The following is a 14,746-nucleotide window of genomic DNA, read 5'->3' as shown; positions in this document are numbered from 1 at the left end:
TTTCGCGGCGATACCTCACATGTGTGATTTGAACACTGTTTTCAGGAGGGGCTGCCCCTCTCCCGCCGCCGACAACGGTGATCTTGCATTGAATCCACTGCAGAGATCACCATTATCGTAAACCGGAGCACTCATTGAAGAGATGGATACCTGGATTATGGCAGCTAGCTGCTGCCATAACAGAGATATCCATCTTTAAAGTGACAACGCATATATACAGTGGGTGGTCTGGAAGTGGTTTTTAATAGGGACCTCTTATTTCTTGCTGTTACGTATAATACAAGTAAATGAAAAAGTGTCTATTAAAATCTATAGAACCTATAACGTTCTCTGAGAATAGCAACCTTTGCAAAAGCCCATGACGTCAATCCTCCCACTGATTCTGAATGCTTGTCTCAAGGGACCCCAGTTCATATTTTGTATTAGGGTCCTAAGAAGATTACCTGCACCCATGCCACAACAAATGGCCTATGTCTTTTTTGTTTTCAGTGATCTCTCTCTTTTATATATGTTTTGTCAGTGTTGATTAAGAGGTAGTAATCAGTAAATCTGTAAAAATCCATTATGTGTGAATTTATTAACTCTAAGTTCATTTTAGCCCGACCTGTTTATTTCCTTTGAGACTACACACCTTCTAAATTGAGTTTAACATTAAGTGAGCTTAGGTACAAAAAGGCAAATCTTCATCAGCTCAGCTGCCATTTAAATTTGCCCTTGGACTGTAACACAATTAAAAAATGCCTTTCAGCTTCTAAGTTCTGAGATAAAACAAGAGAAAAAAAAACAGATAGTTGATACAGTGCACCACATGCAGTTAATAGCCACTATTTTTTATTTTTTACAATATACAAGGGAGAAAAAGACTTAGGCCCCGTACACACGACCGAGTTTCTCGGCAGAATTCAGCCAGAAACTCGGAGCTGAATTCTGCCGAGAAACCTGGCCGTGTGTACACTTTCGGCCTGCGGAAGCCGACGAGGACCTCGGCGAGGAAATAGAGAACATGTTCTCTATTTCCTCGTTGTTCAATGGGAAATTTCAGCTCGCCGAGGTCCTCGGCGGCTTCACAAGGAACTCGACGGACAAAACGATGTGTTTTGCCCGTCGAGTTCCTCGGACGTGTGTACGGGGCCTAAGGGCCAGATTCAGGTACAATTACGTTACTCCTCGGCGGCGTAACGTATCCCATTTACGTTACACCGCCGCAGGTTTACAGCGTAAGTGCCTGATTCACAAAGCTCTTACCTGTAAACTTGCGGCGGTGTAACGTAAATCCGCTCGGCGCAAGCCCGCCTAATTCAAATGGGGCGGGCACCATTTAAATTAGGTGCGTTCCCGCGCCGAGCGTACTGCGCATGCTCCGTCGGGTAAATTACCCAACATGCATTGCGCTAAATGACGTCGCAAGAACGTCATTGGTTTTGGCGTTAACGTAAATGGCGTCCAGCGCCATTCACGGACAACTTACGCAAACGACGTGAAATTTTAAATTTCGACGCGAGAACGACAGCCATACTTAACATTGCTTAGAACACCTAGGAGGTAGCCCTAATTTTACGACGCACATCTCGACGGAAACGTCGTAAATTTAGATCGATGGGCATCGCGAACGTTCGTGAATCGCCTTAACTAGTCATTTGCATATTCTACGCCGACCGCAATGGCCTCGCAACCTAGCGGGCGGCCTAGAATTGCATCCTAAGATCCGACGGTGTAAGTCAATTACACCTGTCGGATCTTTGGGCTATCTATGCGTAACTGATTCTATGAATCAGCCGCATAGTTAGGATGGGCGGATCACAGAGATACGACGGCGTATCAGGAGGTACGCCGTCGTATCTCTTTTGTGAATCTGGCCCTATATTTCTTCCCTTACTTTCTGTCTTCATTAGTTTCGATCAGGGGTCTCCAAACTATGACCCTCCAGTTGTTGAGGGACTACATTTCCCATCAGGTCTAGTCATGTCTGTGAATGTCAGAGTTTTACAATGCCTCATGGGATGTGCAGTTCTGCAACAGCTAGAGAGCTGTAGTTTGGAGATCCCTGTTTTAGAGTAGACCATGGGTGCTAAACCAGTGGCCCTCCAGCTGTTGCGAAACTACAAGTCCTATCATGCCACTGCCTTTGGGAGCTTGTGAGCTTGTAACTGTCAGCCAGTGTTTATTACTTGTGATCAGCACTTTTTTTGTATTTAATGGCAAGGGGCGTGGAAATTTGCTCCTGAGGAATCTATTGTCACTTGGGAGATCTGTTGTTGTTGGGGAGGACTATTACTCCAGGTGGGGGATCTATTGTTGTTGGGGGTCATTTTCTCATGGGATAGATCTACTCTTGATGAAGGGGTCTATTGTTGGTGGCTGCTGGAGAGTCTATATTGATGATGGTTACTGGGAGATCCATTGTTGCTGGTGGCGGTGTCAGAAAAATGATCGTGTGTACGAGGCATTAGAAAAAGATTTTGGAGCTCAACTGATAGTTTTAAAAAAAAACATGTATTATTCCTTGTGTCGTACACCTTAAATATGTATCACAACGGCTCATGTTTTGGGTTGTTGCCTTTCATAAGAATTTATTTTGGCTTGCTCAGTGCAATTTCAGGAAACAAGTCAAATCAGTCACTGAACTGCTAATGCTCACCATGAAACGGTAGCTGTGGTAAGGCCAAACATATGTTCAATAAACCCCAGGGCTACTAACAAGGCAATACAGCCAGCCCTCCTGTACCGGGTCCAGGCCTCATGAGTTCAAAAGGGGAGCTGACATTACAGCCTTATTGCTCTGACACTTGTGCAGTATTTTTTGACACAGTATTTTTACTAAGCGCCAAAAATGTCCAGATTATACGGAAATCAAACCAATCCATAACTTGTGTAATCAGAGCGCAGATGCTTAAATCAACTCCAAAAGATCAATATGCAAAATATCTGTATATAAATAGTGTATATAATGTGCACACAGTAATTTGTACCCAGTACTTTGTATCTCATCTACATTCTAAAGAGCAATAAATGATACTACTGTCTCACACGGTGATCATTACCTCTGAGGTAGTCCAATAAGGACGTGACGTGTCAATTGGGCATGGGCAGTGACATCATTGTGCATGCAGTGATGTCATTGTGCATCCTTGAACAATTAAATGCTGACGCTCTTGGGAAGCCATGACAGGCAGCTTCCACAGTTGCTTTCAGTGTTTTTAACCACTTTGCAATTTTAATAAAGATAATGGCAGTGAGCACTATAGAGTCCTCTATTTTATTTTGAGCTTTGCATACTACTTGAGATGGATGTGGGAGCTACATGGAGGAATACTGCCTAACTGGAAGTCATAGGTCCTTCATCTTTTAGGCGAGTGTACAGCTACACAGGTATACATTTGGGATTGATCACTTGGAGATACTGGAAGTTTTATTCACATTTTCTGAAGATAGTGGATTTGTCACAGTGGATTATTTGTATTGCACCAACTATGATCATATGTACTATATACAGTACATATAAAAAACAAAAATTAGAGAAAGTTAGAATTGTGATTCTGCTCACAGGTAAAGAATACACATAATGGGTTTGAATAGGTAATCATAAGAGTGGGAGGGATAATAAGGGGGTGGGTAAGGGAGTACGATAAGGGAAGGGTAAAACTGGGATGGCACAATTATCCCTAGTTTTCGCCCCGTAAAATATCACCAAGGGGTGTTTTTTTGTGTGTGTGTGGTTTTCTTATCTTCTCAGGGTAATTTGGAATAGTGAATTTGCTCATTCTATCTCTTGCCTCCTCCGGGGGGGAAGGATATATTTTTATACTTGGTAATTATGATAAGATTCAGGGAGACACACCATTTATTTATACGTAGGTATTGCATTTATGCTTTGTTGAAAGATTAATGTTTTTTGTAATACAGGATGCATTTTATGATGATGTTATATTGTTTGTAATTCTTTGTCAAATTAATAAAAAATAAGTTAAAGTAAGATACAGTAAATAGCATTGGGCATGTATCGCAGTGTTCATATTACTGTATATATATGTATACACTTATTTCAAATATTGATCTTTCGGAGTGGATTCATGCATTTGCACACTGATTATACCATGTGTATATGTGGTTATGGGTTGTTTAGGTTATGTATATTTTGTTCAAGTTATTGCTATATGTGTGTAAGTTATTTAAAATGAACGTCAACAGTTTTATTGAAGGTATTATTTTCAATATGTACAGTATACTTGTCACTTTGAATAAGTGTCTACAGTTTTCTGAAGATATTATTTGTGGGTTGAGGGGAATGCTGCACTAGTACATATTTATTGATCCTAGTTTTGTGTGAATCACAGTTTAGTGGGGGCTGGCTTTAAACTAGTGAAATATTATTTTTATTACTTGAGAGGTAGCGCAGAGACATTACAATCTATTATTACAGAAATACAATTGTCATTAGTCATTTGTGGACCTCTAAGGTGAAGCTATAGTTATTATTCAAACTAGGAAAGCTTAAATTGCAATCAGTTCACCATGAACATCTTCAGACAATAAGTATTGTTGTTAAGGTACAATAATTCACACAAAGAATGTCTTAGACTACCAATTGTGCTGTCAATATTCAGATCACTTTACATTGTTCAATGTCACTTTCCAAAGTTTAGACTAGATCTTATTGATCAAATGTCTTCTCAAACATTCTGTTTGATTATATATCTATAACTATCACCCTCACACACTTGGGCCATTAGGTTCTTGGAAGTCCCTTGCTGAACCAAATTGCCAAATATGTCTGGGAAGCAATCACTTGAGTTGGAATCTATGTAGACATGATCAGCAACATCAAGGGCCAGATTCACAGAAAAAGTACGCCAGAGTATCTGCTGATATTCTGGCGTACTTTCAAATTTGCCGCGTCGTATCTTTATTTTGAATTCACAAACAAAGATACTACGGCATTTGGCTAAGATCCGACAGGCGTACGGCTTCCTACGCCTTTGGATCTTAGGATGCAATACTTCGGCGCCCGCTGGGTGGAGTTTGCGTAGTTTTCCGCATTGGGTATGCTAATTAGCTTTTTACGGCGATCCGCGAAGGTACGCGCGTTCGTCACATTCTCTTACGTCGCCGCTAGTCGGCTTTTCCCGTCGTAAAGTTGCGATTGCTATTTAGGTGGTGTAAAATTAGACAGCCCATGTTAAAGTACGGCCGTCGTTCCCGCGTCGAATTTCATTTCGCGCAAAGCACGGCAGGAAATTTCAAAACGGAGCATGCGCAGTACATTCGGCGCGGGAACGCGCCTAATTTAAATGATACTACGCTGCCGCAAGTTTACAGTCAAGTGCTTTGTGAATCAAGCACTTACGCTGAAAACTTGCGGCGGTGTAACGGAAATTGGATACGTTACGCCGTCGAATATCTACATGAATCTGGCCCCAAGTGTTCACCCTAAAACTTAGTTTGAAAAACAAAAATATTGTATATATCTCAATACAATGTTGTCACATTGGCATTGATTTACTAACACTGGAGAGTGCAAAATCTGGTGAAGCTCTGCATAGAAACCAATCAGCTTCCACTTTCTTTTGGTTAAAGATTAATTGAACAAGCTGAAGTTAGAAGCTAATTGGCCACCATGAAAAGCTGCTCCAGATTTTGCACTCTCCAGTTTAATTAAATCAACCCCATTGAGGCATTACTATATAGCTTGTATCAAATATCAAGTGCACATTAAACTGGTGACAAAAAAAACATTCATTGGTTCTAGAATTGTGTTTGCAGCAGCACCGGTGTTAAAAGCTGCTGTTCTTGTTGGTACAAAAACTTGAGATTGTTCTGTTATTCACTGAAGAGAGACTGCAGGAACTTATAAAGGCAGAAGGCATAGAATGCATTAGGATGAAAAACTTTCTGTGTGCGACAGTCTCCCCAGCACCCACTAATACTTACCTGAGCTCCTTCACTCTGCAGCATTGTCCACAGGTGTTTTAGCTGTGCCATACACTCCTCCTGATTGGTTGAGACAAAACAGCGGCGCCATTTGCTCCCGCGGCTGTGAAGACCGAGGAACTCGATGGGCGAAACACATCGTTTTCCTCGTCGAGTTCCTTGTTAGGCTGTCGAGGAACTCGACAAGGCAAGTTTCTCCATTCCCTTCAAGGAAAAAGAAGACATGCTCTCTTTTTGACTCAACGGGATCCTCGACAGTTTCCTCGTCGAAAAATGTACACACGACCGGTTTCCTCGGCAAAAAAAAATCTCAGCAAGTCGTGTGTACGAGGCCTCAATCAAAAACATTCAGCCAATCAGGGGAGAGAGGGAGCAGGACTGGGTCGGGGCTTCATGTCTGAATGAATACACAGAGCTCTGTAGCAGGCTGCAGACTGAGGGGGCACTCACCAGAAGGGGGGGGCAAGAGAGCAGAAGAGGGACCCGAGAAGAGGTGGATTTGGGCTGCTCCGTGCAAATCCAGCTGCACAGAGGAGGTGAGTTTAATATGTTTGTTATTTTTTTAAGACAAAAAAAAAATCAACCTTTTACAATCACCTTAATATGTACCGCCAAAGGAAAGACGTATATGGGGAATGTTATTGAAACTCAATAAGGTTCATGTATTTCAATATAAATCTGAGATCACAGGCATTGCTTCAAGTTCAAAACTAGCCCTAGAAAGTATTATTTTACCAAAACAATAATGGATGCTGGAAACTTCCAGCAGGGGTAGTGAGTTCATCAACAGCAAGTGATTTTCATCCCTAATATAAGTAGGGAGAGACTTTATACAAATGGATGTACGTTTGCGCCAATTAAAAAATATGATGTGCGCAAGCACGCAAAAAAGCGAACTCGCTGTTCGTTGGAGATAGGCCCACTGTTTACAGCCTCCATGTGAGTGCATGTGCATGTGATCCATTATTTCCCAGGTTATCCCCACAGTATTATGCCATTTGCTTCTTTCTTTTATTTTTAATCATGTCCACCTGATGCCGAGTCTTCATCCAGCCACAGACAAGCTCTGTTGGGATTTTGGGATACATCCAAGGTGTTTTCGGGCTGTCCGTGCTATAGCCTTGAGGTGAGCATTTTGAGCCACTAGAGGTGTTTGCACCGAAGTTTGTCTCTTCCCAACACTGGAGTGTGGTTTTTTATTCAATCACTGTTTTCAAAGGGGTAAATTCAAAGAGCAATTGCGCCTGCGTAACCATAGTTACGCAGCGCAATTGCTTCCTTGGCCCGGCGTAACGACTTCTCCTGATTCAGAGAGCTCATTACGCCGACTGCAGCCTAAGATATGCGTGGCATAAGGCTCTTATGCCCTCATATCTTAGGCTGCATTCTTACGCAGGCCGCTAGGTGGCGTTCCCGTTGTGGTCAGCGTATAGTATGCAAATTGCATACTAACGCCGATTCACAACGTTACGCGAGCCCTGCGTAAGCAGTTTACGTCGTTTGCGTACGGCGGTTTTTGCGTAAGGCTGCCCATGCTATTAGCAGGGGCAGCCAATGCTACGTATACCCATCTTTCCCGCGTCGCGAAATTTGAAATTTATGTAGTTTGCGTAAGTGAATCGTGAATGGCGCTGGACGCCATTCACGTTCACTTTGAAGCAAATGACATCCTTGCGACGTCATTTACCGCAATGCACATCGGGAACGTTTCCCGACGGAGCATGCGCTCTACGCTCGGCGCGGGAACGCGCCTAATTGAAATGATTCCCGCCCCCTACCGGATCATTTACATTAGGCGCCCTTACGCAGGGCATTTTTGAAGAGCGCCCACGCAAATTACGTGGCTACTGCTTCATGAATGAAGCGTAGCGCAAATAATTTGCGTAGGCACAGGGTAAAAAGGGTACACTGCGCCTCCGTAAGGAGCGCGCAGCTGTACCTGAATCTACCCCAAAGACTTTAATATCTATTTTGCATGATAGATCTTTACTTGGACTCTGATCTACTGGACTTGCACTATATACACATATTTGGATTTTTTTGTTGTGGTATAGCTTTTGTGTATTTATAATATTTTGTTATAAGGTTTGTTTTTGAGTTTTGCTATTTTTTGCACATTGTCACTTTTTGGGTATACTACTTTTACTCTGCCTGCCTATAGTGTCTATTGCCCCTAGTGGCCATCTTGCCCACGTGGTGGGCCTTTCTTTGCCTTTACCCCTCCCCAGTTACACAGCGCAGTCAATATCACCTATTTGCAAAAAAGTGTGTGCTCAGACGCACTGTCTGGTGTGAATAAGCCCTCAGACTGGTGTACCCAAGGATTGTGCACAGGGGCGGACTGACTATTCGGGCACTCGGGCACTGCCCGAGGGCCCCATGCCACTAGGGGGTCCCCATAAGGGTTGCCAGGCTCCGTAAAACCAGGGACAGTATGTCCCTGATATGTCCGAAACCGACATGCTTTTGATGTGAAAATCCAGAGATTTTAGCTTCCCCGCCTCTGCACTGCCTCCTGGCGTGGTGGCCATCTGTAAGCCTGGGGGCCCCATCATATTCTATTGCCTGGGGGCCTCATGAGTTGTCAGTCCGCCCCTGATTGTGAATGGTTCTAAAGGGTGCCTTGACTGAAAAACGGTTGAAAAACACTGTGGTGAGATTAGGTATTTGTACTTCAATATAGTCTTCAAGGCATGGATAAATATTAGCGTGGTTTATAGCTCTTACCCGCAAATCATGAGAATATTGTACATTTCTGGATCGTCTGGAAAAGGGACTTCTTTCTGAAGGCAGAGCTGTTCACAGCCACCATTAAAACCATCCGAACAGTCAACCCCCATCTGGCGATTGTAGCATCCTGATTGGTCCTTCATAGGGCTAAGTCCTGGAGGGCACTGCAGAGAAAGATTGATGTTTCATGGTTCCATCATAAAACCCACCAATTTATTACCTTCTACAACCATGATTACATTCTGCATATGCTATCCCACATTCATTTGTTCAAGAGCCTCTCTATGATTCCCTGCTACATTTAGTGAGAACATAAAAAAGAAAAAAAAGAAATACTTGAAGTGTTTATCGTTTATTTGTGTGTTGCTGTACCAAATATAAAACATTTTAATCAAGTGTCTGACAATTGATCTGCTTGCTGGAGAAGTTCACATTATTTCTTTCCAGTCTTGAGAGTTTAGTTTATGGAATATAAACCACTTTTTAGCAGGAGTGACACCGCTGCCGCAGGAAGATGGTGTTGCTAAGCAACTGTTTTGCAAAAACTTCAAGAACAAGTTTGGCTTCATGCTCAAAAAATAGACAAAGCCTACAATAATCACACTGAAATCGTGCCAAAGTAAAAAGAAAGAAAAAGCCAAATATGTAAAAATAACACATTAGTTTTGGGTGAACTAACACAATCATACAGTTAAAAAAAACAAGTTTCTACGTATACAATGCATTCTTCATTTTATGTGTTACAGTTTATTTCTGTCCCTGTCCCTTTTTGTATTATTATTATTATTTTTTTCTGGTTCTGTAAAGTTTTTAAAATTGTAGTAATTGTCATTGTACAGCATAGCATATAAAAGCATATAAAAAAATTGAAATGTTTCTAACATGATTGGGGCTGCCAGTTAGGGTTGCCACCTTATCCCTTTAAAACAGAACACATATGAATTACACCGGTTCTGTGGCTGATTAAGGTGGTAATTGAACTCAAGTGGAGCCTTATCTAAGTTAAATTAGCCTCAGAACCTGTGTAATTCATATGTGTTCTGTTTAAAAGGGATGAGGTGGCAACCCTACTGCCAGTTGTGCACTTGTAGCTCACACCAACCTTAAAGTGATTGGAAAGGCTTGTTTATTTTAATTTTTTAAATAACAAACATGTTATACTTACCTCCTCTGTGCACAGAGCAGCCTGGATACTCCTCTTCTCAGGTCCCCCTTCTGTGCTCCTGGTTCCTCCCTCCTTTCGAGTGACCCCTCAGCCAGCAGCCTTCTATGGGGGAACCCGAGCTGAGTCAGAGCTCTGTGTAACGGAATGACCCGGGACAAACAGAGACTTTGGAAGGATGTGACATTACTGATAGCTCATATTGCAATTGGAGATATTGCAAAGTGTTGGTTTATTCTATGACTCATCTCTCTGTGTAGACTGTTGACATGTTAAATGTGGCTGGCTCTTGAAAGGCCTTTCATTGTGTGATAACACTGCTTAAAGCCTATTGATGCTCAGAGGTGTGAATACGTTTCTGTCGGAGACGGACCGTCTGTCTAAAGATGTGGATTGAGAAGAAATCATTGTGTTTTGTTTGAATTCTGTTAATGAAGGAATGTGCAGTGATTAGGTCATGATAATTATAGCCCAGCGCTGAGATGTCTGGAATTTTTAGCAATTAGCCATCTGAAGGTGTATTGAAGCCCCCCCAGGGTGTGATGTGTGGGTGGAGAGTTTGATTGTTCCTTTCATGATTGAACTGTATATAAACTTGAGAGCTAACCATTAAAGTTGTCTTGCATTTGAAACCAGAACAGAGCTATGTGTCTCGTGTCTGGGGGAATTCTTATGCGTCGTGTTCGTTTGCCTGATTGTGGAGTGTCGATAAGCTGTCGTGGGTTGATGGAAGGTCGTAAACGGTGGTGACCGTTACACTCTGTATATCCATTCAGACACGGATCCCGACCCAGCCTTGCCCCCTCTTTCCCTTGATTGGCTGGCTGATTTTGACTGACAGCCATGGGAGCCAATTGCGCTGCTGCTGTGTCTTAGCCTATCAGGAGGAGTGTCCCAGACAGCTTAGACATTTGTGGACATCACTGGAGAGAGATGGGCTCAGGTAAGTAATTAGGGGGTTCTGGGGAGGCTGCTCTAGGGTCCCTATTTGTTGCTTCTAGCCCCTCTCTCCTTTGAGTGGCCCCTCATCCATCAGCTTGCTATAGGGCCCACCCAAGCCGAGTCAGTGCTGCATGTGTCCATTTAGAAAAGGCGCCCCGACCGGGCCCCGCTCCCTCTCTCCCTGATTGGCTAACTGACTTTGAGTGACAGCCACGGGAGCCAATAGAGCCACTGCTCTGTCTCAGCCAATCAGTAGGAGTGTACTGGATGGCTGAGGGGATCGTGGATATTGCTGGAGAGAGAAGGAGCTCAGGTAGGTAATTGGGGGGTGCTGGGGAGGCTAGTACACACAGAAGGTTTTTTATCTTAATGCATAGAAGGCATTAAGATGAAAAACCTTCTGCCTTTACAACTCCTTTAATTAAGAAGTCAATATTTCTTCAGACCCACCTCCATAATACCAGAGTTGGAGAAAATTACAGATATATGACTATAAAATTGATTAACCTCTTGCCCTCTGATAGATTTACCCCTCCACCCCTTTCCTGACCAGGCCATTTTTTTGTGATATGGCACTGCATTACTTTAAATAACAACTGCGCGATCGTGCAACGCTGTACCCACATAAAATGTATGTCCCCTTTTTTCCCACAAATAGAGCTTTATTTTGGTGATGATTGTTCACCTCTGCGTATTTTATTTTTTGCACTATAAACAACTTCTGACAATTTTGAAAAAAAAAAACTATATTTTTTTCTTTCTGCTATAAAACATATCCAATAAAAAAAATGAAAAAAAAAATCTAATTCCTTAGGTCAATATATCCACATACTTTTGGTAAAAAAATCCCAATAAGCATATATTGGATTGGTTTGCGCAAAAGTTATGCAAGGTGTGCACCCTAAAGCTCCAACACATATGCGTTTGACATATTTACCGGCCTCTTCCCCACTCTCCATCCTGAAACAATGGGGGCATATATTAGTACCGATCCCCTATATTAAACTCCTGTGGCAGCTGAATATTGACAAAAGGGAGAGGAGGAGAATCCTACTTTCAGCTGCTGCAGGAGGAAAATACAGATCGATCCCACTAAATGCCACCTCCGCCACCTCGCCTGTCCAGGTTCTGAGGGTCCATAAGGAAATATTGTGGTTTATCTATCACCTGCCCACCATTGACAGGTTGCCAACCCCAGGATTAGGGTGTGCCCAGGCACACCTGGCACACCCCTTGCGCACGCCTATGTATGGGATATTTTTATGGAATTTCTATTTATTTATTTATTTTACTAGTAATGGTGGCGATCAGCAACTTATAGCAGGACTCCGATATTACGGCGGACAAGTTGGACACTGACACTTTTGACACTTTTTGGGGACAGTGATCCAGTGATCAGCACTAAAACATATGCACTGTCACTGTACTAATGACACTGGCTGGAAAGGGGTTAACATCGGAGGCGGTCAAAGGATTAACTGTTTGCCTAGCCAGTGTTTTACTTTAAGCCCTGTACACACGATCGGATATCTGATGGAATCTAGTCCGATGGATTTTTTCGTCAGATATCCGATGAAGCTGACTTTCATCAGTCTTGCCTACGTGCTGAAAAAAATGAAGTTCAATGCTTCCGAGCATGTGTCGACTTGATTCTGAGCATACGTGGATTTTTGACCGATGGACTTTCACACAGACGATCGTTTTTTTCTATCGTTTTTTTATCCATAGGAAAAATTTAAAGCATGTTCTATTTTTTTCACCAATGGAAAACAAACCGATGGGGCCCACACACGATCTGTTTGTCCGATGGAAACAGTCCATCGGTCTGTTTTCATTGGACAAACCGATCGTGTGTACAGGGCTTTTAGTGTGGGAGTTGCTTTTGCTACAGGAATGCATAGATCCATGTCCCTGCTTTGGAACATAGGATAAATTCCTTCCTTACTGACACTTTTTACACTTTTTTGGGGACCAGTGACCCTAATACTGTGACCAGTACTAAAAAATATGCACTATCACTTTACTAATGACACTGGATGCCTTTGCAGGAAAACAGGATCAATTCCTTCCTTACTGTCAGTACAGCGATCTTCCTTGTTTACATAGGTAGATCGCAGTTCTGCCTCTGTACAGAATGATCAGCGGGTGCCGGCGGACATCGGGTCTGCATGATCCGCTGATCAGCTCCTGCTGTGTAAAATCACAGCGAGAGCGAGCCACTGGCAGTGTGCACTCGCACCGAAAACCTGGAAGTGCAGGATCATGTAAATATACATAATCCTGTGTAGCACGGCTACCTTAGAGCAGTAAAACTGTTATAGGGCCGTCGACAAGTGGTTAAAATGAGAAAATATAATTATGATATTAAAGCGGACCTTCAGCCATTTTTTCAACTTTCCATCTATTAAATCTTCTGCCTGTCAGGAACGGTGTTCACCTGCTGGTGGCCACCAGAACTACAACCTTTGGTGCTGTATGCAACAGTGCCACCAGCAGGTGAACCAAGCAATGAAATCGTTCCTAACACTGCCCTTGTTGTTTTAAAGGGGTTGTAAAGGTACACGTTTTTTCACCTTAAACCTACATTCTATGCATTAAGGTGAAAAAACATCTGAGGATTAGAGGCCCCCCTTCCCCCCTGCCCCCCCCCCCCGTTTACTTACGTTGGCTTCTCATTCATTGGTTGATTGAAAGTAGCGCAGCCATTGGTCAATCACATCCAATGATGGGGGAGTGGCCGAGTGATACAGGGAGCGGCTATAGCCGCTGGCTGTATCACGGGAGCCCGCCCGCAAGAACTAACCACCATGCGAGCTTGCTCATGTGAAGGTGGTTAGTTCTTGCGGGGCGGAGCCGAGACAGCCGGCGAGGGACCCCATAAGACCAGGTTCGGGGCCACTCCGTGCAAAACAAGCTGCACAGTGGAGGTAAGACATGTTTGTTATTTAAAAAAATATATATATTTTACCTTTACAACCCCTTTAACTTTGGATAGTAAAACATTTTTTTTTCTGCCAGTAAAAACCTCATACAGTCCACTTCCTGCTTCTTGTCTGGTCAGTAGCCTAGGCGTATGACATCATGCACAGCTCACTCTAGTAAGAGTTTTCCAGGAAGGGAGGGAGGTGAGTCATAAGAGAGCCAATGAGAGCTGCAGGCATGCAGAGCTGGAGGTGTGTGTGTCTGTGTAAATCCAGGAAGTGAAAAGGCAGTTAAAATGGATACAGCCAGACTCAGTGGAGGGAGATTGCTGCAGCATATTTGCTAAGTACATTGGTTTCTATGCAGAAGTGAGCCTGATTTGGCGCTTTCCAGCTTTAGTAAATAAACCCCATTGTGTACTTAAAAGTGGGGCATGCCTGTTCTCAGAACCCTAAATTTGAGGTTGATCCAGAGGAAGGGAAAACCCTAATGCCGCGTACAAACGGTCTTTTTCGTCATGAAAAAAAAAATGAAATTTTTTTTCATGCCGAAAAACGACCGTGTGTACGCGGCATATGAATTACAAGTAACTAAATGTTCACAAAAGTGGAGTCTCTAACAATAGCAACCAGTCAAGTTTCATCTTCCAATTTATGGAAAAACGATACAAGAATTCCAATAGGACAATATTTTAATAATTTGTATTGCCCAAGAGTGTAATCATCACTTATTTTCACTCCAAGAAGCAAGACCATTTAAAAACAGGAGCATTATACAGTATTGATTGTTTAAAAAGTGGGATTTTTTTTTTTTTTTTTTTTTTTAGGAGCTACCAAAGTTATAAATATAACCAGATAGCACTTTTATCAACGTCAATGTCATATGTGTTTGAGATTTGACTGTTTTTGATTATGAAAAACACACCATTTAGGTTTATTTGATTGCTCTGTATAAACCACTGGAGATATAGACTCCCTATATTTTAAACAATGATCATTTTCAGAACATCCTGTATAGTGTATACTGTAGCTTTGTCAAGACTCACAGGTTTCTTTCACACAT

At 42.6% G+C, this 14,746-nt stretch overlaps 1 protein-coding gene across 1 annotated transcript in view; it reads right to left on the bottom strand.

Annotated features, from left to right (window-relative positions):
• Positions 1–14,746, bottom strand: part of ASTN1 (astrotactin 1) — a 796,876-nt gene that overhangs the window by 136,819 nt on the left and 645,311 nt on the right. The window contains exon 12 of the mRNA XM_040360365.1: positions 8,656–8,822. Coding sequence (XP_040216299.1) covers positions 8,656–8,822 — 167 coding nt within the window. The remainder of the gene's footprint in view (positions 1–8,655; positions 8,823–14,746) is intronic.

This window comes from Rana temporaria, chromosome 7 (genome assembly GCF_905171775.1).
Source record: "Rana temporaria chromosome 7, aRanTem1.1, whole genome shotgun sequence".
NCBI classification, from domain to species: Eukaryota; Metazoa; Chordata; class Amphibia; order Anura; family Ranidae; genus Rana; species Rana temporaria.
Note: the sequence above shows the minus strand (reverse complement) of the source record. Positions and strands in the feature narration are given on the sequence as shown.